Source organism: Notolepis coatsorum (genome assembly GCF_963971535.1).
Source record: "Notolepis coatsorum genome assembly, chromosome: 14".
NCBI lineage: Eukaryota > Metazoa > Chordata > Actinopteri > Aulopiformes > Paralepididae > Notolepis > Notolepis coatsorum.
In genome coordinates, this window is record NC_140178.1 from 51,327,562 (window position 1) to 51,352,742 (window position 25,181).

At 41.9% G+C, this 25,181-nt stretch overlaps 1 protein-coding gene across 2 annotated transcripts in view; it reads left to right on the forward strand.

Moving 5' to 3' along the window:
- Nucleotides 1-25,181, forward strand: part of wipi2 (WD repeat domain, phosphoinositide interacting 2) — a 75,685-nt gene that overhangs the window by 24,789 nt on the left and 25,715 nt on the right. For both annotated transcript variants that reach the window (XM_084328227.1, XM_084328228.1), the window contains 3 exons: nt 17,818-17,914; nt 21,393-21,490; nt 24,847-24,939. In XM_084328227.1, coding sequence (XP_084184353.1) covers nt 17,818-17,914; nt 21,393-21,490; nt 24,847-24,939 — 288 coding nt within the window. The remainder of the gene's footprint in view (nt 1-17,817; nt 17,915-21,392; nt 21,491-24,846; nt 24,940-25,181) is intronic.

The window sequence follows — 25,181 nt, forward strand, 5'->3', positions numbered from 1 at the left end:
CTTTGCCTTTTAGAAAGTCTATCTTCTCTTTGTGTGGTTTGCTCTTGAGTTTTCTACAAACTGTAAGGGTATGCTGCTCTCCGTTGCAATAGCCACAGGGCTTGCTGTTTGCGTCCACTGCAGCGGTTGGAGTCTTTGGTGTTGCACGTTCGTCGCTCTCCTTCATGCCTCTAGTCATTTCAGCCTTGGGGGAGTCAACTGCTGTAGCATACACCTTTTGTGACTTGTGTGTCCTTGTCTTGTATTCTTTTGTTCTCTGTTGACTTGGTTCTTTTGTGGCTGTAGTGTTGTCCTTTATGTTTCCGTAGAGCGGGTGTAGAGCGTATCTAACTTGCTTGTTGACGAAGTCTACGAAATCCTTGAACCTTGCCCTTTTGTTGGTTCTTTCTTGTAAGTCGCAGGCGTGTCTTCTCCAAGATTCTCTGAGTCTGTACGGTAGCTTATTAGCCAGCGCTCTTATGTTGGATGCGTTTTCCAAGTCCTCCATGTAGCTTATATCCGTCATTGTGTTGGAGCAGCCTGTGAGGTACAATGCAAATGACTGCAATGCTGCACCGTCTTCAGGCTTGATTGTCTGCCACTCCAGAGCCTCTTTGATGTAGGCTTCCGCTATCTTGAAGTCGTCGCCGAAGAACTGTTTCACCATTTGTTTTGCTTTGGTATAGCCTGCAGTAGGCTCCATGTGAATGCAGCTTTTGACCAGCTCATGTGGTTGTCCACTTGTGTACTGCAACAGAAACTGTAGACGGTCACGATTGTCACTGGTGCGGTCTTCAACTCCATGTTCCATAGATCTGATGAATGTCTTGTATTCTAGAGGGTCACCAGTGAATGTTGGAATGGTGAGCTCAGGAAGTAATGAAGCTTTGTGATTCTTCACGAGGTATTCTGTGACATTCGCCTGTTGGGAGATAGCCTTGCTTAGGCTATGAAGCTCCCATCCTTCATTGAATTCCCTTTTTGTTGCTTTTAATATGCTGGTCGTTAGTGGTGCTGCTGGAAGCTGCACGTCCTCTGGTGTACTGGGGGGAGGTGGTGAGGCACGCTGATATAGCGGTTGGAAGTTCCTCTCTTCTCTTTCGTCTGTCTTTTCAATGTTTAAGACAGTCCTGTCATTTGATGTAGTACATTCATAATTTTCCAGAACTCCCATTTTTGCATCTGACTCAGCGAGAGCGGTCTTCATTGCATGTATTTCTAGCTTTCTTTTTTGTTCTGCTTCAAACCTCACTTCCTCAGCTTGTAGTTGAGCCTCCTTGCATCGTTTTTGTGCTAACCAGTCTGCTTCTTCCTGCTCAAGAGCTAACCTTTCATTTAAAGCGGTGGCCTTTACTTGTAGAGCCGCTCGCTCCATCTCTGCAGTCAGTCTGATTGTATTTGTTGAGCGAGAGCCTGATGAGCGTCTACTTATTACTGTTCCAGACTTAGATTTGGTATCCATAGGTTTTTCCTGATTGTTACCATCTTCAGCCGGTTCAGATCGTTTTGTGACCTCTTTCATCCATTCCTCACATTTCCAAAAGAATAAATTCAGTGATTCAATTTTAGGCTCAAAATTCTTCTGATCAGCTTCATATTCTTCCTCTGACACAAAACGACCCAGTTCAGTGTTGACTTGTATTAGCTCTTGTTGCAAATTACTGAAATCAACACGCATTTTGTTATTGACAATGCTGACGTTTGCATCATCTTCCTTTAATGTCAATATTTCTTTCATCATGTTATTTAGCGTTGATAATTTGTGTTTGCGTGCCTTTTCACGTTTAGCAGCTTGCTCCTGCATGGCTTTCTCCGTCAATTTTACTATCCTTTTGCCACCGACTTCAATTCCTTCCATATTGATACAGTTATTGAATCACCGGTCGGCAGTCGCTTTCCACAATTAGTAAAATGTCAGTCACCTGGGGAGAGCGCGCAAGCCAGACGCGCGTTTAATTACTTTTACTTTCAATCCAGACCGCAAGCTGTTAGTGTTATGCTTTTTTCCATTGATCATATTCTGTAACGTTAGTTATAGCTCCAATGGGATACGCCACTTTCGGGCAAATTATACAAGATACAGCATAGTACAGCTTACTGTTTGACGTCTTCTTTCAGGCAAATCATACAAGATACATCTTACTTGTTGACGACTTCTTTTTTCTTTCGTTCCGCGAAAAGTTCCTTTTTCCAGTCAGGCCTGTCCAAATCCAAGTTCCGTTTTTAATGAGCAAGTTTTTAGACAAATGTAGTATCCGAAACTTGTTGATGCCGTAAGCTTCAGACGCTCTCAGTCTTTGAATCCTCCCGTTCCATATCCACGCACAAGAAAAGCACCGACCACGAAGTAGTATCAACTATTTAATGTCCAACTCGGGTTTACACGTTCTTGTTTCCTAATTATATATAGAGCAGCGAGATTAACAAAGTTTATCCAGAGAGAGGTCTAAAAACTGTCTGGCTCCACTCTCTCATCACTTGGCCTGACCACCGGTAAAATATGCGTTGTTTTCTTTCTAAACCAAAAGCTGTCACCTTGCCGCAGCTGACAGTAATCAATGACATCACCGTTATCCTGTCAAACTAAAAGTCCCTCGGCCTATCAGCCAAATATCCTGTAAGAAACAAACTAACAACAAAGAAAACATTTTAACTTCTATAATAATAATATCTATCTATTTATCCTATGAAATACAAGGCCAAAATGCTTTTCTATTAACTGCTATTAACTGAAATTACTCTTAATTACCAGACTAGGCATTTAGGCACCTACAGAGGCGTTGTGTTAACGTTATATATCCGGCTAGCAGTAGCTACAGATAGCTCCTGATATCAATGTCTTATAACACTGATTCGATGCGTATTCGAGCTGAGGGCTTGCTGAGCACAGTTAAGTAACGTTATACCAATAGGGTCCAGGTGCAGCGCCGGAGAATCCTGGCCGTAGCTCGAGGCTACTCGAGTATAGGTCCAGCTGCAGCTCCGGAGAATCCTGGCTGTAGCTGGAGGCTACTAGAGTACACGCAGACAGTGGAGCTTGTTGCGTGGTGGCGATGTCTCGCAGATAATACAAGTACAAGTCTAATTATATAATATATATATTTTATATAAAAAAAATTAATTATATAAAATACATTTTAATTTCTTTTAATCAAAAACGATCGGTATCGGATCGGTATCGGCCGATATGGCTCACGACGATCGGTGATCGGTATCCGTGGCAAAAAACATGATCGGGGCATCCCTAATTAAGACTGTTCAAGGACATTACAGAATTGGTTACATCTGGTACGAGGCTTTGTTTATGGAATAAACAACGTTTTTCCAAGAAAGGTACCACGTTTGCCAGTGTCGAATTCTTCTGATTACGGATTGCATTAACAGGGATGAAACAGTTGTACAGCCAGTATGAGAAGGTCGACTTCGGAGTAAGAGATAAACACAACGCAGAAACTTCACGAACACAGGTGACGAGGTGATACTGGTTGATTATGACCCAAATCTATCACTATGTAGTTTTGAACCACCCACATCTATTGAAGTGCTTGAAATCATTAATAAATTAAACAATTCAGCAGCCAGACATGATGAAATCAAGGCCAAACTTCTCAAGGAAGTAGCTACCTCAATCATCATGCCATTAACGCATGTACTTGATGTCTCTTTGAAAACAGGTGTAGTGCCGAATGACTTGAAAGTAGCTAAGGTATTGCCACTTTTCAAAGAAGGTGACCCTTGTCTCTTCAATAATTACCGTCCTATATCGATCTTACCCTGCTTTTCCAAGGTTTTGGAGAAGTTGGTCTATGCAAGAGTGTTAAAACACCTCAATGACGATAACATCCTGTATAAGCATCAATATGGATTTAGAAAAAATCACTCAACCTATATGGCTCTCCTCCAACTGACTGACAAAATATATGAAGCATTAACTCATTCTGCGCCGGGCCTATATGACCAAATTAGGGCTAGCACGCCAGAGCTTTAATCAATGGGAGGACGGGGAAATTTGCGAGTGCTTAATATATCTTAAATTATGGCTATGGGTCTAATACACCCGTCGCTTATCAATGACTTGCTTGCAGTCAACATATACGAAACGGAATAGTTTTTTCATCGGTACATTTCCGTTTTATACCGGTTTGAATATGAGTATAGTTTTGGAGATTTCTAGTAATTCCAGAGAAATACACGAAGCACAAGCAAGTCATTGATAAGCGAGGGGTGTTTTAGACCCATAGCCATAATTTTAAGGAAAACTCCAACATTTTGGGAAATTAGCTTATTTAACATCTTCCCTGGAGTTAGACAAGAAGATACATACCTTTTTTGTCTCTGTGCGTGCATTTAGCTTTGGGAACAGTCGCTCCGTTAGCGTAGCTTAGCTTCATCACTGGAAGTGGGGGAGGACAGGAGCCTGACGTTCCCTTACAGTGTATACAGTCACCAAATACACTCCAAATACAACTCCAAAACGTTCATGTAAACATGTTGTGACCCGTGTATTTACCACGTGGAGAAATAAAAAATAACAATTTTTTGCCTAAGCACTCGTCTCTGCGAGCAGCCAGTTATTTCTACGTGAAGCCGTGTTTGTGGACATTCTCATTAATTCAAAGGATCCGAACCGATTGAAGTTTATGGATACCATGACTTAAAATCCTCTTACCTTGACGATTAAAAGCCTCCCAATTTAGAAAACAGTAATCCAATGGCTGGTATTGATAATATAATACTAACTACTGCACGCTCGGAGCTAACCGGAGCTAACACAGAACAGGATGGTAAAGCAAATATAATGACTTCCTTTCTGGGGTTTTCAAAATAAAAGTGCGACGTTTATAGCAGCGGAAAACGTTTATTTTGTACATTATCTAACGTTTAGGTTCGTGTTAACGTTAGATAATGTACAAAATAAACATTTTCCTGTCCTCCCCCACTTCCAGTGATGAAGCTAAGCTACGCTAACGGAGCGACTGTTCCCAAAGCTAAATGCACGCACAGAGAAAAAAAAGGTATGTATCTTCTTGTCTAACTCCAGGGAAGATGTTAAATAAGCTAATTTCCCAAAATGTTGGAGTTTTCCTTTAAGATATAGTTTAAAGGAAAACTCTAACATTTTGGGAAATTCTTCTCTGTGCATGCAGTAGGAGTAGGAAGACACGCACTGTTAGCCTAGCTTAGCGTCAGTCACTGGAAGTAGTTCCAAACGTCTTCCTACTCCTACTTAGGGGTGGGAATCACCAGTTTCATCACGATACGATACGATATCGATTCTTTGGACAACGATACGATATTTTCCGATATCACAAAGTCTGCCACGATACGATTCGATTCAGGTGCCTGCGATCGATATGAGACGATATTATATGCCCATTTAACACAATCAGTAACATGTAAATCAACAAAAAAAAAGGCAATGGAAATATCATTTGACATTTTTATTTTTGAGCTCTTCCAGACATTTAAAACGAAAAACAATCTATTGTTTTTAATACAAATAGACCTCCTGTTCACTGTTTTAGGTTCGTTTTTCTTTTTTTCTCCGAAGGTGCAGTACCGGCCAGATCCTGGTAGTGGGGCTATCTCGAGAATGCAGTAACCCCCCTCCTTCCCAGTCCCTAGTGGACCTCTGCTGTTCTCTCTATATGGCTCTGATCAGCTTAGCATAGTTAGCTTACGCTAACGCAACGTTAATTTCGGTATTTAACGCAACGTGGGCATAAAGGAATGGCGAGGATGCAAAGCATGTTAGATGCATTTGACCCGTTGTGGGGAAAAAAACAACAGGCACTTATTTCGGGTCGCAAAATAGGCGGACTCTGAAGCAATGCTGTCTAACGTTAAAGGGGCTATGTACTATAAATGTCATTTTTCAGTCTCTAGCATTGTATTATAGTAATAGGAGTTCGTATCAATGTGTTTTAGTGTCTAAATACCATATTGGCGGATTGCTCTGTTTCAGCTCAGCCCCTTTCCTCCTCCAGTAAATCAGGCGATTTTGATTTGAAGGCCTGAGTCACGTCATTCGGGCTCTGGGTAGCGCACAGTGATGCGATTGGCTCTGTGGTTGGAGCTAATGCCCGCCCCCATTCTACCTAGACTAGACAGCGAGTGGAGGAAGCCACTTCCTCAGCTGCGAGGCGGAGTGGGGCCCGTGCGCTCTGGAGGGAGAGAAAGGAAGAGAGAGATGGAGAGAGAGGGGGCACTTGGGGGGGGGGGTACCTGCCGGCCGCGTGCCACACACCCGCAAACGGGAGATTGAAAGAAAGAAGAAAAAAAAAAACACAAGCTGCCGCGTCTCATCACCGAGAGCCGAGAGGGAGAGAAAGGAAGGAAGAGAGAGGGAGGGAGGGAGAGAGGGGGCCTTGCCTGTCTTTTTTTTTCTCTCTCTCTCCCAGCCCCTCCCTCCCTCTCTCTCTCTCTCTGCCGCGCGCGGACTCATCACCGAGAGGGAGAGAAAGGGAGAGAGATATGGAGAGAGAGGGGGCACTTGGGGGGGGGTACCTGCCGGCTGCGCGCCACACACCCGCAAACGGGAGATTGAAAGAAAGAAAAAAAAAAACACACAAGCTGCCGCGTCTCATCACCGAGAGCCGAGAGGGAGAGAAAGGAAGGAAGAGAGAGAGAGGGAGGGAGGGAGAGAGGGGGCCTTGCCTGTCTTTTTTTTCTCTCTCTCTCTCTCTCTCTCTCTCTCCCACCCCCTCCCTCTCTCTCTCTCTCTGCCGCGCGCGGACTCATCACCGAGAGGGAGAGTGTTACGTGCCCCCGTGGGGAGACGCAACACTAGGCCACAGACAGGATAGGTGAGGATGCAGTGACACAAAACACCATAGACAGATTGTAAAATAACAATATTTATTTTACACAAATGAGATCAGCAACACAGAGAGCAAAGAGGACCTACCAGTGAGCACCAAATAATATCAAAATGAAACAAAAGCCCCCCCCCCCTTTACAGGCGCGGACGCCCCAAAGTACAGGAGGTGGTGCTCACTCTAAGCTGGTGTCTTTAACAGTAGTTCTCCTACGTGATGCAGATGTAGACCCCAGGGTATCTTTCTGCCCTCAATGTCCCTGTGTGCGAAACAAAAGGTTAGAAACAAGAACACAATCACCATAGGCTGGGTGACAAACAAATATACAAAGGATTAGTACAGAAATGTACAACAACACAAAAAGATACAATGCTATATAGACCAATGGCCCAAATAACTAGAGCTTTGACCAGCTCTCACACACAATGAGCTCACACAGAGCTTTGATTAGCTCTCACACAAAATGAGCTCACACAGAGCTTTGATTAGCTCTGACACAAATGTACCCTAAGAGCCTCAGCTCTATTACCCAAAAGCCACAAAAGAGAGTGTGTAACAAAGAGTGTGTACAAAGACACCACTTTACCACATCAATGAACCAGAGAGCTCTACCTACAAAAGCACCAACACACTAGAGCCATAGTTACCACCAACACAGACCAAACGAACCAGGGAGCTAACTAACACTGAAACACAAGGGGTATTATGAAGGGAGTGGATGTTGATTGCTGAACGAGTCTCAGCTGCCGCTGCACCGGGGTGAGTGGGTGATTGACCAGCTGCTGCTGCAACTGGGAACCTGAGAGTGGGATATGAAGACACAAGAGGGAGACAAGACAACAACAAACAAAACATGCCTATATACACAACAGATTACATACATTACTCCCATATATATATACATAAGGACACAGTCCTTAACAGAGAGAAAGGAAGAGAGAGGGAGAGAGGGGGCCTTGTCAATAACGGCTTTTCTCTCTCTCTCTCTCTCTCTCTCTCTCTCTCTCTCTCTCTCTCTCTCTCTCTCTCTCTCTCTCTCCCCCCCCCTCCCCCCCCTCCCTCTACCAGTGCAGACTGTGGACTGACTCACTCAAAGTGCTTATGGGCGGAGCCAGGCCATAACAGCCTGATTTCTTGAGGCTGAAAAATGATGGTTTGAGTACTTGATTAGAAATATAAAACAATGAATTTTTTTTGAAAAAAACCTTACAAATGTCTTCAATAGACTAACAGGAATTGTGTAAAGTTGCCCAAATAGTGCTAGGAATAGCAGTACATAGCCCCTTTAACACACACGGAGATATTGTTGTTGCGGCCGGGCGGATATGCTCACCAGGGGATTTTCAAAATAAGAGTATCGCAATATGAATCGATCTTTTTACGTTGCATCGATCCTATTTGATAATTGATAATTAGAGCTGGGCATAGATGAATTTTTTTTAATCTAGATTAATCTACCTGCAATCCTGGAATTAATCTAGATTCATCTAGATTAAAATGGCCAAAAAAATAAAATTCTGCCGAAGGCATTCAAAATATGTGTGTTCTACCCAAATAATGACCAGAAGTAAGTCCTTACTTTTTCTTCTCTGTTTGAAAAAGCTGTTTTGCTATGATAATTGGTAATGAAATATCAAAATAATGTTCAATAAGATGTACTTGTGTTTAATAAATTGTTTTATTCAGAAGTTAACACAAATAAATAATATTACCAGTACAGAACAGTACAGTATCTAGCACACTCTCACGAGCAAAACAGAAAGAAGCATTTCAAACTTGAACTTGAACTATGTGACATGGCTAGCCCCTTCCGTGACTGCGATGTGCAAGCCAGGGGCTGGCTTTTTAATATGCATATTAAAAAGCCAGCCCCTGGCTTGCACATCGCAGTCACGGAAGGGGCTATGACATGGCTTGACTCAATCAGTCCATGGCTTGACTCAATCAGTCCAACTAGCTCTCCTCTTCTGCACAATATGGCCTGATAAAGAGAACAGTTTCTCGCAGACTGGCTACTCACACACACTGCTGCAAAAGCAGGTTTCTCAACAAATTAAATGTCCCGGGCCCCATTACAGTCAGAAATGTGGGAACTACTTTGTCCTCTTCAATTCCATTAGCTATAAATTGTATAATGAAGTAATCAAAACGCTCAGTGTAACAGTTTCATAACTCCACATTGTCATCAAACGGTCCAATATTTCCAATAACCCAAGCCATTTCTGTTGTAAACACTCGCGATAGTCCAGTCGATCCTTCCTTTATTGTGTAAAGTGGATTTCCTCTTGTAGATGTTTCGAAGCTGCCGGGCCACGACGTGAGCTAACATGCTAACTCGCTAAGCTAACATGGTAAACAAAGGTCCCGAGTCGGCGACGGACTTCTCTTGCATTGCGCAATTGTGTTATATCCTGAGGACTTCTTAACCTCACTTGTATAACAATGATTACCGGACCACTACTTTAGTTATTATTATTCAGACTACAGCTCATGTACATACGTGCAATGACTTCCGGGTAACACAGCACTACGGCAAGTATTTAAGGACAATACATCACACTCCCAGACACAACTTTGAGAATTAGATTAACGGCGTCAATTATATTATCGCGCAATACTAGTCTCGCGTTAACGCAGCACGTTAACGGCCCAGCTCTATTGATAATAGATCGATATATCGTCCCACCCCTACTCCTACTGCATGCACAGAGAAGAAAAAGGTATGCATCTTCTTGTCTAACTCCAGGGTTCCCAAAATGTTGGAGTGTTAAGATGCATACGTTTTTCTTCTCTGTGCATGCAGTAGGAGTAGGAAGACGCGCACCGTTACCCTAGCTTAGTGTCAGTCACTGGAAGTAGGTTCCTCCATTAGCCTAGTTCCCAACGTCTTCCTACTCTTACTGCATGCACAGAGAAGAAAAAGGTATGTATCTTCTTGTCTAACTCCAGGGTAGATGGCAAATAAGCTAATTTCCCAAAATGTTGGAGTTTTCCTTTAAGCCTTCGCAAATTTCCCCGACCTCCCATTGACTTCCTTATTGACACTCTAGCCCATATGGTCAAAGGGGCGTGGCACTCAATGTGTTAATATCCAAACTATTTTTATAAATGATTTTGCTCTACAGTTTGATACCGCTCTGCCCATTATTTTAGCTGATGACACAAACAGTCTTTTCACATTCTGACTTTGGTTCCCTGATTAAAGATGCAAATTCTATACTTGCACAAACCGCAACATGGTTTCAGATTAACCCTTTAATCGCCATTGACGCTGAAACACGTCATTCCCCGACCATGCTTATTCTGCCGATGACGCTGTACAGCGTCTTTGATATCAATATTTCAAAAATCTGTGATCGAAATCATATTTCTCCCCCGGAGACATTATATGTACTGGTGAACCCAGGGAAGAACCAGGATGTAGAATCTGGTGCTCATTTCAATTTGGTCCGATCACTCGCTATAAGTCCCGGGACTCGAGCTCGACACAATACATAGCGATCCGTTGCCAATAACTCGATAAACAACATGATTTGGACGTATATACTATTATACAACCTGGAAATGGATCGGGTATTTATACATCCCATAATATAAAAAATTCTGTTCCACGCTCATCGTCCAACGGCGAGAGGAAGCTACGGTGAGTTTCAGCGTTATTTTCTAATGTATTCTATACTAACTGCTCTAATGATCATATCACCCACACTAGATGAATGATATAACGTTGCCCACGGAATTATAAACGACCCCCCGCCCATCCGGTCAACATCAGATCTTACGTAGTAACTTCTAGAAGTACGTGCAATTGAAATTTTTTATCTGGCACCGATCGCTATCAAACTGTATTTGATCATCAATATAATGCATTTAGGGCTATAAATCAAGTTCTGGAGAAAGCTGCAGAAAACGATAAAAACATACTTATACTTTAGACCGTATTTTAGTATGAATATGTGAATGAAAAAGTATAACGTTGCTACACCCTGAACAATAGATATAGGACTTTGAATGGGCCATGGTAATGTCAATTTAGCAATACAATTTAAAAGGTTATAGCCCTGCAAAGAAGGGGAACTTCTCCATGTTAAATAGGGCTGGCGATCCATGGTAAATTATTAATTTAACCCCGGCGATCAAAGGGTTAATAGGCTTTCATTAAATATTAATAAATCAAAATTATATGATTCAGAAATAAAAACAAAAAATATTCAAAACAGGACTCGAAATTACATATTAACACATTCAGTGCCACGCCCCTTCCGGGAAGTGACCACTTCCGTGCCGCCCATTAATCCCATGTAAACGTAGTTGTAGTTTGTAGAACTAAACCTATATTTTATAGTATCGCTATGGGTCTCTGAGCTACTTCTGGTCAACGTGCAAAAAAACTGATTATTTTTTCATCTGTACATTTCCGTTTTATACCGTTTTGAATATGAACATAGTCCGGCCGCTTCTGAGCAATTCCAGGGAAAATACACGAAAACAGCGTTTTTGTGTAATTCAATAAACACGTTGACATTTTTCGCCTGATTATCGGATCTTCCTGAAATCAACGCTAGATCATCACTATTATCCTTTGTGGTGCACGCATGCAATGTGGTTTAGACCGGCGCGCCCCCCCCCTCTCCTGCATCCCAACGGCAGAACAGCCAGACACATAAACACATATAGCTTCAATCGCAGTAGAAATAAATATCAGATCAACGCAAGCTTTCATATATAGTGTCCTTACCTGGTCTCTGAAGTAATGGGGGAAAAAAAGAATCCAATAATCTCATCGCCATTCCAGTTATCCACAGTGATCGTGCCTCCGACGTTATTGGGCATTGCTCTTCAACGGGCGGGCGGGGTCAGTTGTCCAAGCCATCCCTATAAGCGTGTGTTTAGGACCCGCCCCCGCGCCTCAGCTCGGTATAGAAAATAAACGAACCCATTTCTAACCGGGTGCATTACTGGCCGAAGGCGTTAGAGGGCGGTATAATACTGTCTGCCAGCTTAGACACACTCAGAACAGTATGCATAAGGTGCCCCGCTGAATTATGAATGGATATAGATAATAAAATAAATACCGTGACAGAAACGTAGATCTACATTTCTGGCACTCAACGATCGGATGACAGAACCGTAGATCTACGTGAACGGCACTGGAAGTGTTAATGATATTGAAATTAAACAGGTATCACATGCTAAATTCTTAGGTGTCATTGTTGATGAAGGCCTTACATGGAAAAATCATATTGAGCTAGTTTGTAAAAAAGTTATGAAATCATATGGCATTATTAGAAGGATTTCTTCTCTTGTAAATCGCTCCTGTCTTTTGACACTTTATTATAGTTTGATATACCCATATTTATCATATTGTAATATTATTTGGGCTAGTACTTTTCCTACTTCTCTTCATAAACTTTTTATATTGCTAAAGAAATTCACAAGGCTTGCCACTACTTCTAATCACCGTGAACCATCTGCTCCTCTTTTTAAGCAACTTAAAATACTATCAATCTTTGATATGAATGTATACCAGATATGTATTTTTATGTTTAAATGCACTTTTAATTTAGATTTATTTCCTATTGTTTTCCATAATTTTTTCATATCAAACTCCAGTATTCATTCATATCCAACAAGCCAATCAAACAATATTCATTGTAATTTCTTCCGCACATCATTAGGTCATTTAGATTTAGAGGTCCTACTATTTGGAATTCAAAACCCTCCATAATAAAAATGTGCTCATCTATTTCATCACTCAAATCCAAGCTTAAATATACATTATTAAATGAATAGTTTCAATCTCATAAAACCATTAATGTCACTTTGTTTTACAGTTTCATGTTAATTTGTTTAGACTAATTATTAACACATTGTCTGCCATGCATTGTACCCATCCTTATGCCCAGTCTGCCAGTGCTGTAACCCTATGGAGATGTTTACCTTCTTTGCAGGGCTATAACCTTTTAAATATTATAGCTATATCGACATTACTATGGCCCATTCAACATCGGGTATCTATCGTTCCGGATGTGGGAACGTTATATTTTTTTTATTCATACATTGTCGTGTTAGTACCGTCGAGAATATAAGTGTTTTTAAGGTTTTCTGCAGTAATTCCTAAAACACAAGTTATAGGCCTTGACGCATATGATAGATTTTCGATTGGCGTTTCTTTCCTATACACGCTATATACAAAAATTCAAATGTATATGATCCGTATACATTATGCTTCATCATGCGTGAAGGAAAGGGGAGGGGGTCGTTTATAATTCCTTGATCGTCAGTAACGGCTTTATTTAGTATGGGTTGATATGCTGATCAGATGGATTGCCGTGAAATGAATAAACAATCGGGCTGAAAATAACGTTATATTCCTCTTACCGTTCGCCGATGAGACTGGAGGAAAAATATTCCAATTATTTGACGTGGATCTGCTAGATCCATTTCCCGTTTGTATGACGCAATAAACGCCGAAATCATATTGATTATTGCGTTTCGAAAGCGATCCCATGCACTCGAGTGTATCTAGATCCACGTTACAATATATTACTGCCGGAGGAATTTCCTCGATGCACCGAGCGCCACTTCCAGTTTGGCGGGTTTGGCTTGGAGTGTAACTCGCCCGACATCAACCAGACGGCGGTATTGAGGCGTTGCAATATCAGACAGGGTCCAGCTGCAGTCCCGGAGGGAGGCTGGATGAATTATGAATGCCATGGCAAAAACATTAAATATTGATCCCAAAAATGTGTTTATTCATTGTTGGCGCACAACGCATGGCGGGCAATAACGAATTATCACGTTTTTGGCGCACAATGTGTTAATGTTTTTGTTATTATTATTATTATTATTATTACTTTGATTATTGTTGTTATCATTATTATTATCTTATTATTATCTTAATATTATGAAAATTGTTTTATGAATTTATTTCACTTTACTTTTTTAATCTAATGATTTAATGAGTTGAGGCCCCGTATACTGTAGGCTCATCTGGGTCTCTTGCCTCTACTCAGCACCTTTATATACTTCCTGTCATGGTCAATGTTTTTACTGTTTTGTTGAAATGGTGCGAAATAAAGAGAGAAAAAAAGGAGTGGTAGAGAAGCACTCTAGAAATGCAGCCATTCATTCATTAATTCATTCATTCAGACAATTCAATAATTTCAAAAGACGAGATGAACAGAGACACAATTGCATGTACATAATTGCACAAACACGTACACAGTACTCTGATGTGACACACATTTTGACAAAGTAGATATTTTCTTAGTAGATCCACTGGGCTTATAATGTACTTAGTACAATACTATATAGTCGCTTTTGTTTATATTTACATCTCCACCCAAACAAACAATTTTCTATGGTTTCTAGCCTCATTTGATTGAGCTTAACACATTCGGGGCCATTTGGAGCCGTCTAATATCACTCTAGACGGCCAGCATTTCAAAACAGATTTGCATAGTTCGTGAGGCTGTTTGTAGAGCTAAATCTATACTTTATAGTATTGCTATCTGTCCATTCTCATTGTCAATTGAGACCATAAACCGTCCCTTCAAAATGGCTTAAAGAAATAATTCTTTCATCAATACGTTCTCATTTTATAGCGTCTTGAATATAAGCGTTATATGGGGTTTGGTCTAGTATATTTCCTGGAAGGCGAGATCCAGGGCGCTAAGCTAATAACATTCAATCGAACAGTGTTTCGGCACTACAGAAGCTGGAGCTAAAACGCAAAATGCATATTGTCGGTATTCATGGTCCACCATGAATGCATCAAGGGCGGGGGATGTCGTTTCTGATTATTGATTACCAATAACCGCGTTAGCCTCAGTAGCCACATTCGCTGACCTGGTGGATGGCTATCAAAGCAAGGCCTGATCAGCGTGTAATTTATGTGAAAAAGATCTTACCGTGGGCCAGTTGGATCCCCCAATTGATTGATTGATTGATTGAAAAGTTTATTAACAGATTGCAGAATGGGTACAGTACAGTACAGCTCAATACATACAATTGTTAAGAGGATGCAGACCTGAGAAAGACTTTCGTCTTGTTTCCATCAGGGTCCCCCATTTGCAATTCATCATATGACACACATGACATACAGATAGACAGTACTGCTACATCTATACATTTATGACATACCAGATTTTCAAATACAGTACTGTTTGTGATACTAAAAAAATCCAGAAAAAGAGTGTATATACATTTGACATAGAAACTGTGCATTGGGGGAGGTTGGGTAGGTGGGGTGGGGCTGTACATTGGAGGTGGGGGGGGGGGGGACACTGTACATTGGAATACTGACATACATTTGACATAGAAACTGTACATTGGAGGAGGTTGGGTAGGTGGGGTGGGGTTGGGTGGGGCTGTACATTGGAATACTGACAAAGCCATGCTTGGTCTTTATTGTACAACTGGGTTAGGACATTTGTAGGGGCCAGTTTTGAATTGCAGTCTCCCGTAGATGTTCTTTGAGAGTGTTTTTGAAGGTGGGTAGTGATTCACATTCCTTTACAGCTTTGGGTAGGGCGTTCCACATTGTTGTGGCATAATTGCGAGACGTCTTTAGTCCCTTGTTTGAGCCGAATCTGGGTTTTACATGATTTGTGGAGCTCCCTCTGGTGTTGTGATCGTGGTATTCACTGACCTTTGGGAAGTATTTTGACATGTACATGGGTACCTTGGTCGTGTAGTGTATCTTGTAGACCAGGCCCATTGCAAGTTGCTGTACTCTGTCGTCTACTCTAAGCCATCCTAGGATCCCAAAGGATTTCCCAGTTATCGATTGCCATCTGGTAGATCGGTATGTCCATTGGCTGATCATATATTCCTTTACTGCACACTGAAATCCGCGTCCCAAAACGTATTCCGTGCTACATGCTACAGGCATAGATTCAGGTTAGCAGAAAACTACATTGAAGATCCAGAAAAAACAAGACAACTTCTGCCACAGGGAACACTGCATTATCGAGACAGCGCCCCTACGAGGATCTGGCCTGTAATGCACTTTTTCGAATTCAAAGAGTAGGGTACTTCTGCAGTGCCGCTTGGTGACATTGAGTAGGTTATTAAAATGGAATAAAAGCCAAAACAACCTAGCCACGGACATGTCCGTGGATGGCCCTCTAGCGTTGGATTCGAAACACGGACATTTCCGTGGCTGGGCGCCAATGTGTTAAAGGGGAACTATCTTATTATTATTTTCACTATTTGGGCAATTTTACACAATTCCTGTAAGTCTATGGAACACATCTGTAAGGTTCTTTTAAAAAAAATTCATTGTTTTGTATTTCTAATCAAGTACTCTAGGGCAGCATTTTCTGCACTTCTAGATTCCAAGCTGTTTTTGGCTGGGCTCTGCCCATACTCGCAATGCGCTTTGAGTGACAGTCACCCACAGTCTGCACTGGCAGATAACTTTGGGGGGAGATAGAGAGATAGAGAGGGAGACTAATTAATTTCGCCGCGGGAGGCATAATCCCATGGGACAATGCATTGGTAACTTGTTTCAAATGACAATATATACCCCATGAATATTATTGCACGGATCGGAATACGCGTGGGAGCGTGCGCTATGATATTTTGCAACAGGTTGACGTGACGCGACTGCTGATGCGAGAGAGAGCGAGAACGAGAGAGAGAGAGAGAGAGATGGAGAGGGAGAAACGGATAGAGAGAGGGAGAGAGAGATAGAGAGGGAGGGAGAGAGAGAGGAGAGATCGCTCCGAGAGCGCGCGTGTGTTTCCCCCCACACACACGCAGTCGCGAGTGTGTGTAAATGCTCTGAGACGAGTCGCACCGTATGAGAGCCTCTCTCCCTCTCTCTATCTGTCTCTCTCTCTTTTTCTCTCTTTTGAGGAAGTGTCAGTGACAGAGAAACCGCTTTCGCATTATTTCCACTCGCTCCATTGTTGAGCGAATTGTTGATTGTGGGCAGTGGCTACGACCACAGAAGGAGCTGAGTTATGCAGATCAGAATCCTTACACGTCACAGGTATGCTAAATTCAGAATGGCTTAGTTCACTGGGGGAGGACCTTGTCTCATCTGAACTGGAGGAATGCGCAAAAATGAGAATTTGAGACATAGACAGTGTTGGTACAACCCCACATTGCTAGAAAACAAAAGCACTGGAAATGGCTATTTGTAATATAGTTCCCTTTTTAATAGAGTGTACAGACAAGGGCCTGCTTACACCTCTAGTACACTATTTTTTGTGTTCTACGTTACCCCATTACTATTGACAGGGACATTTACCAACACACTTCTCTCATTCTCACACATACATGCACAAACACACTATCTCTACACATGCACAATCATATCACTCCCAGACATATCTATCTACACACACTACCCCCCACCCCTCTCTCTCTCTCTCTCTCTCTCTCTCTCTCTCTCTCTCTCTCTCTCTCTACCTCTACACATAGCCTTCAACTTGTACACACATGCTGCATGCACAGACAGCCTTCTCCTGTATAAATAAGTATTATTTGCATGTGCATTATCCAGATATCTCTGTACATCATATCTATAATTAATATTATGTAAGTCAATGCTCCACTTCGTTTTTTCTACTCTCCTGTATAAATACTTTGTTAGCCATTGCTGTAACCTAGAGGTCTCCATGTTGCAACATTTCATTCTGTCAGTAAACTCTATCCTTAATGAAAGACTCTGAATAATATCTGGTCAAATGATTCCACATCAACAATGTTCTATGTTCATTACTATTACTATTTTAATAGTAATATTTTATTTTATTATTTTATTATCTATTTTGCCTGTACCCCCCCTATGACAACTGAATTTCCCCAAGGTGGTTAATAAAGGAACACTTGACTTGACTTAATACATATTCAGGGACCTCTTTTCTCCTACTGTGCTCTAGAACGCTGATTAAGGAGACCTTTTTAAATTGTGCTTATCTGCTGCGGCTGCTAATCCTGCCCTGTCTTATCTTTCTGTCTCCCTTATCTGTCTGTCTGTCTGTCTGTTTTTGTTTCCTTCTTCTAGAGGCTCATAGTGTGCCTGGAGGAGTCGCTGTATATCCACAACATCCGAGACATGAAAGTCTTACACACCATCAGAGAGACCCCGCCCAACCCTTCAGGTCAGACTGAACAAAGCACCATCTCAATGTGTCCTCTCTAAACCGGACCTGCCTGTCACTGAATGGGCTGAAATGAGGGAAATGCGATTTAAATTTGAATATTAACGATACAATGTTATTACCACATCGAAGTAGGCATAAATGCTTACAATTAAGTTCATTGTGTCTTGTATTTGTTATTATGGGTGGTACCAGGCACGTTCACACATAGAGCCCAAGGGGTGCTTGAGCACCTGCCTTTTTGAGCCTCATAAAAAATGTCAGGATAGAATAAAAATATTAGGTAAAGAGAGAGAGATGCCCCGTATTCCATTGCAGTTTGCATGGCCTCCTCATCGTGCCTCTCCGCGGACTAGCGCTGTCCCCGACTAAGGATTTGGATGGTCGACTAGGATTGGCCAAAATTTGCCGTTAGTCGACTATTGGTCAAAAAAAAAAGTATAATATTAAAAAAAAAAAAAAAGTTTTTTTATTTTTTTTGCAGGGGGTGCTTAATGTCTGAAGGAGTTGACTGAAGGCTTATTGTCCTCTGCAAAATCATGCAATTGGTCCACTGATGGATACATCTTGATATTTGTCTAGTCTAGTGTGTTCATTAGATGGGTGAAATCCTCTTTCAGTGCCTCTGTGCCTGTTTTCGTAGGCAGTTAGCCTCTGGTATGTGTGCCATTAGCGTTAGCCACGCTTCTAGGCCTCTTTTCTTTTGGAAAGAATGATACAATTTATTTTTTTATTTTTTTTAATTCTTTTTTATTATATTCGACTAAGAGGTTGGCCAGTCGACTACGGCTCCTTTCGACCGATTAGTCGACTAATCGATTAATAGGGGTCAGCCCTACCGCGGACCTATATATTTTATGCATAGCGTGGGCATAGCTGTCAACATTGGCAGGAGACAAAACGTGTACATTTTACCCCCGCCCCTTCCCCCGGCCACGCCCCCTCGACCCCGCCCCCTCCTACCCGGCCCCGCCCCCTCCCAATGGAGCTGCCTCGTCGCTGCCATCTGCTGGTCAAAACCTGTATGTACCCAGCCATTCGTTGTAGGGTAAACTTTTCCTACTTTAAGTGTAAATGCTATGTAAATGATGGTTTTGTTGAACATTTGTATTTCACAGGAGAGAAACTGTATTCAAAGAAAGCTATTAAAATAGTCTTTGAATCTAAATATACTTTCTTTGTGTTGATTTTACATTAATTCCATGATTTTACTCAAGTAAATATCTGTTACAAGCTTCGGTTTTATGTAGAAAAATGCTGTTTTTAATCTAGATTGATTACAGAAAATTGTGAGATTGATTAGTTAATTTTTTTTATCTATTGGCGGCGCTGGTGTATATATTATATATATATATATATATATATATATATATATATATGTAATGTGTATATATGTAATGTGTGTATATATGTCAGAGATTCAGCCCCTTGCATCCTTAGTGTATAGCATATGACATGGTGTATGTTTGTTCATTGATGTGACAGTGTCTGGCAACATACTGTTTGTGTTCTTTTTATTTATGTTTTATTTGTGTTTGTGATTTGTCTTGATGTGTGTTTGTGAAACTATAAAAGCTGAAAATAAAATATTATAAAGTGTAAATGCTATAGAAATACAGTAAATTACATTTTATCAAAATATTAACCATTAAATAAAGGTTGTAATCTGTAAATGTATTTGATTTGACTGTAAATGTTATGAATTGAAAATGGGGGAAGTCCTTCTCTGGTCTGCATCCCCTAACAATTGTGTATTGCGCAATACTGTATTGTACCCATTCTGCAATCTGTTAAATTTAGCAATCAATCAATGTATTACCATAGTGCCTTTATACCTTCATCACTGTAGGCTACATATTAATACTACAACTCGTTAAAGCTATAAAAAATACCTATGGTCATTAATTTAGCAGTGGGAATATCATTTTTGGAACAGTGTGTGTGTCTACAGAGAAATGTGAGATAGAAAAAAAGCCAATGCGATTTTGTGTTTTTCCTCAATATCTCTGCAATGCCTGCGAGTTACCAGTAACTGTATTTGTCATACCATGACAATTCACGCCAACTTTTAAAACGGATCAATTTATATTTATAAATCGCATTCAGTAAATTGGGCGTCAGAGTGAAGGCATGCTCTCCGTGGAGGAATGGGAGGAGGGGACGTGTGAACCTTAGGGGACGACACGGAGGCGCAGAGCAAACGGCTGTTCACCAACACACATTTACACATTCCTGCATCACATACAGTAACTTTGTATTGTTTTATCCACAGAAGATTTGCAAACCCTTTGTTCCAGAGACAAAAGCCACAGAGTGGGCAATCAAGAGACACTGGCTAAGTTGATTTGACACCCTCGGTGCATCAGTCTCTCCCCTGAGCTTTATCCGGTCGCTGTTCTCTTCTTCGGGTCGCAACCGTCTCCCGGTCTGACTTCCTGTGATAACGTTCTAATCTACACTGCTGCCACCTGTCGTCACGGAGGGGAATTGCAGCCATTTTGTAAAAATTAATAAGTACAAAATACGTGCCAATACGTGAACCGTGAACAGGGCGTGAAGAGGGTTGAAAAAACAGGAGAATCCTGGGAAAAACGGTAGGGTTGACAGCTATGAGCGTGGGTGATGATGATGATGATAGAAACCGCTGTGGCGCATACAGTTGAATGCTGGTATTACACTCACTGAGGGACACGAAGAAGTCAAGTCCGATGGGATTTGGGAATCTCAAAAAAATGCCTTTATATTAAACAATACAGAATATACAGCACTTCTTGGGGTCTGTAGGGTAAGCACTTATTCCCTCCCCCCTGAACATTTATGGAGATGTATGGGCCTTTTAAGTCAGGGATAAAAGTGTCTTTCAAGGATAAGTGAGCTCCTGCACTGATTATTATAGTTCAATATTCAATATTTGATCACCAAAACCCCCCAAAAAGCATAAAAAGACGGCCCCCCGCCAGAAAAGGGCCCTTAAAAATCAGGCTTGTGCGCTTCGCATGCTCGGTTAAAACACACACAGGTATAGTGCCCTTTTCAGCCTTTGAGCACCTGCCCCTCTAAAGTCCTGTGCACGTCCCTGGGTGGTACCAATAGGAAACAATCATCAGGCTGTGCGTTGTAACACCCATTTATTGGCTTGTATTACCGGCACATCTTTCCAAAATCACGAAAAAGGGACAAGAACCAGTGATGTGTTTTATATCTATAACAATAATGTTGTTGTTGTTGTTTCAATAAAATTTTCTTATATTCTTTTTATTATATTGAAATGAGTTCTGACAGACCTATACATACAGTATATTCTAAATGACCCTGCTATGTCAAGTATCCTTGTTTTTGCAGTGTATGCATAATAATATCCAGTAACTACACAAATATTAGCTCATTGTATACACCCGTATATCCTTCATTATAATGTATTTATATATGTCTCTCTCTCTCTCGCTCTCTCTATCTCTCTATCTATCTCTATCTACAGGTCTGTGTGCTCTCTCCATCAGCTATGATAACTGTTACCTGGCCTATCCAGGAAGTGCCACCATAGGAGAGGTTCAAGTGTTTGACACAGTCAACCTGGTAGGTCAACACACATACTCACTCACTCACTCGTTGCCTTGTTGCTGTATTTCTTTGCCCAGATTTGTCTCAAGAACCCTAAGGGCATGCATCCACCTAGCTCACATTTCCAGCTGAAAAACGCTGGCAGTGCGCCGGTAGTGCTGGGGTGGAGCGCTTGCGGTGAGAGAAAAAAAACGCAGCGCGAGCCTTTTGTAGCTATGGCAACGAGCTGTCAGTCACCAACCTACCTGATGACGAGAGAGAAAGAACTCTAGCGACAACTACATGACAGCCATCTTGTAATAATAACTTTTATTGTATTTTACTGCCGCGGTTTTGTACATATAGTATATTTTAATATACTTTATTGTATATTAATTATATATATATTGTTATTACCTGATACCACAGTTCGCCCTTTACTTTTATTAGCTTTTTATTAGTGTATTCGTGTAGTTATTATTAGTGTATTTGTGCCGTCTCTTGTGGGTAGACAGGCAGGCAGCTCCGGTGTCAGGTTACAAACAGAGTGGTAGATATGATAGGCTGTGATTGGTTGTCTGAAATGCGCTCAGCGCATCACTCTGAAAAGTTCAGAAGTGCCGCACAAAAAAACTGAAAGGCGCTGAAAAAAGAAGCCGACTGCAGCGCATTTCCTATAGGCGGCAGCATGCGGCCGCATACGCTCTGTCCTCATTGGGAACAATTGACAAAAGACGCTTGCACCCAGAAATATGCGGCAGGTGGATCCAAGCCCTAAGGCTGCATTCACTTTAGATCCAACAATGCAGGAAAAATGCAAGTTTTCCCATTCATTTGAATGGAGGTACTGCGTTTGGTAAACACAGAGCCATCCCCCAAATGTTTTCAGCTTTCAAATATATCGACCCTGTCTGTTTTGGATTACAGAGATGTGATTTATAAGACATGCGTCAGTTTCCACTCTTAACACTTTCAGTGCCAGCAGGGGGCGCACGATTTAGTGCTTGAATGCCCACCATCCACTTCAATGTTAGCGTTAATAACGCCTAATCTATGTTTTAAAGGTGACATGTACTATAAATGTCATTTTTCAGTCTCTAGCATTGTATTATAGTAATAGGAGTTCGTATCAATGTGTTTTAGTGTCTAAATACCATATTGGCGGATTGCTCTGATTCAGCTCAGCCCCTTTCCTCCTCCAGTAAATCAGGCCATTTTGATTTGAACGGCTGATATACGTCATACGGCCGCTGGGTAGCGCACAGTGATGCGACTGGCTCTGTGGTTGGAGCTAATGCCCGCCCCCATTCTACCTAGACTAGACAGCGAGTGGAAGCCACTTCCTCATGCAGCGAGGCGGAGTGGGGCCGGCCGCCTCTGCGTGCGCTCTGGAGGGAGAGAGAGATGGAGAGAGAGGGAGCACTTTGGGGGGGGGGGGGTCGGGGACCTGCTGCGCGGCACACAGGAGAGGGGAGGAAGGGAGGCCCACAAGCTGCCGCGGTCCCCCTCCCTGTCTCTGTCTCTCTCTCTCTCTCCCTCCCTCCGAGTGTGCAGAGTTGTCGGGTTTCGCTCTGGAAGAATCTCTCTCTCTCTCTCTCTCTCTCTCTCTCTCTGGAGTGTGTGCAGAGGTGTCGGGTTTCGCTCTGGAAGAAGCTCTCTCTCTCTCTCTCTCTCTCTCTCTCCCACCCCCCCCCTCTCTCTCTCTCTCTCTCTCTCTCCCACCCCCCCCTCTCTCTCTCTCTCTCTCTCTCTCTCTCTCTCTCTCTCTCTCCTTGTCTACCAGTCGCTGTGTGGGCTGACTGTCACTCAAAGTGCTTATGGGCGGAGCCAGGCCATAACAGCCTAAAATCTTGAGGCAGAAAAATGCTGGTTTTGAGTACTTGATTAGAAATATAAAACAATGATTATTTTTGGAATAAACCTTACAGATGTGTTACATAGACTCACAGGAATTGTGTAAAGTTGCCCAAATAGTGCTAGGAATAGCAGTACATAGCCCCTTTAAAATGTGTCTAATCAGCCCGTCGCTTATCAATGACTCGTTTTCCAGTCAACATTGTCGAAGCGGATAGTTTTTTTATCGGTTCATTATCGTTTTATAGCATTTTGAAAAGCCCTCGTTTTCAAGGAAAATAAAAAGATTCCATGATAAAAGACGTTTACTGGAATATTCTAGAATACACAAACGTTGTAATTTTTCGGCCTATTTATGAATCGTTTTCAAATAAACGCTAGATTATCGATAGTATATGTGTACGTATGCACGCTGGGGCCGCGAGCTGAAAATCGATTATCTGAGTTCCTCATCAGCGATCGCGCACACACACACACACACATAGGGGACACGTTGATATCTCAGCGAATACAACTCTGATTATCCCAAGACTGGTAAAATAGATTCCTTACCTCAGATCAGATGTTCTCCAAAAAGATCATTCCAATTCCTGATCGCCATTCCAAAAATCGATCACTACTGTCTACTATCGATTGGCTACTGTGAATATATATTCCAGGCTGATTCCCGTCCCGCGATGACTTCCATGTTCATCAGACGGCTTGCCAGCTCAGGGAGCCAGCTAGCCCCGCCTCTACATATCGACTGATCCCAGGTCAGTCTAAGCGACTGACGTGCAGTTACTCAGGGATAGACGATAGGGGGCGCTTTTTTCCATTCTGACCTGCTGATGGGGCTGGTGTACCAACGGGAGACTCGGTTGATGAAATATGAATTCAGATCGCTAATAAAAAAATTAAACGATAATTGTCGTCGTGGGCATTCAGGCATTGGGCTGATAAAATGTCATATGACGTGATGGGCACTGAAAGTGTTAAGACTCTGTATATCATTCAGCCATCAGATTGATCACCAGTGATAGTTATAATAGTCACCATTGTGTCCTGTGCAACAGGGTTGGGTGGTCTTCTTTGGTGGAAAGACAAACCACCTACAGGAAACTAAGTGCATTAGGGTGGATTTAGAGCACTGGGGACCAAGCAGGTCACTACAAACTGTAGTTGTTTTAAAATTGTGTTTGACTGTAATGTTTTAAAGGAATACATTTTTCTATTCTTATGGTACAGTTTTAATTATACTTTGTACTTTATACTTGTACTTTGTATATTAATTGATGATTGTTGATGACTATTGATGATGACCATGTAATACTAAACGACACTGTAAATGAGGGTTGTTTTCGAGTCAAAATAAAGATTGAATTAATGGGATTTATAACATCCTTATGATCCTGGAAAATATCTAAATGTGAAACAGGAAATATGGGCAGTAATATGTAAAGTTTATTTACCTATGGATCTACTGACTGAGATGTAGGTTTTTTTTTGTGTTGTCTTCACTGTCTGTAACCTGCTGTTGTGTGTCTCCTTCTTTCCAGCGGGCAGCTAACATGATCCCGGCCCATGACAGTCCTCTAGCCGCCCTGGCCTTTGATGCCAGTGGAACCAAACTGGCCACCGCCTCAGAGAAGGTAGGATGAGACCTACTGCATCGTTTACTCTGCAATGAAACAGAGTAGGAGAGACACAGGAGAGAAGGTTCTTTATTAAGACAGTAGGAAGGCTGAGAGGGAGACAGAGTAGGAGACACAGGAGAGAAGGTTCTTTATTGAGACAGTAGGAAGGCTGAGAGGGAGACAGAGTAGGGGAGACACAGGAGAGAAGGTTCTTCATTGAGACAGTAGGAAGGCTGAGAGGGAGACAGAGTAGGAGA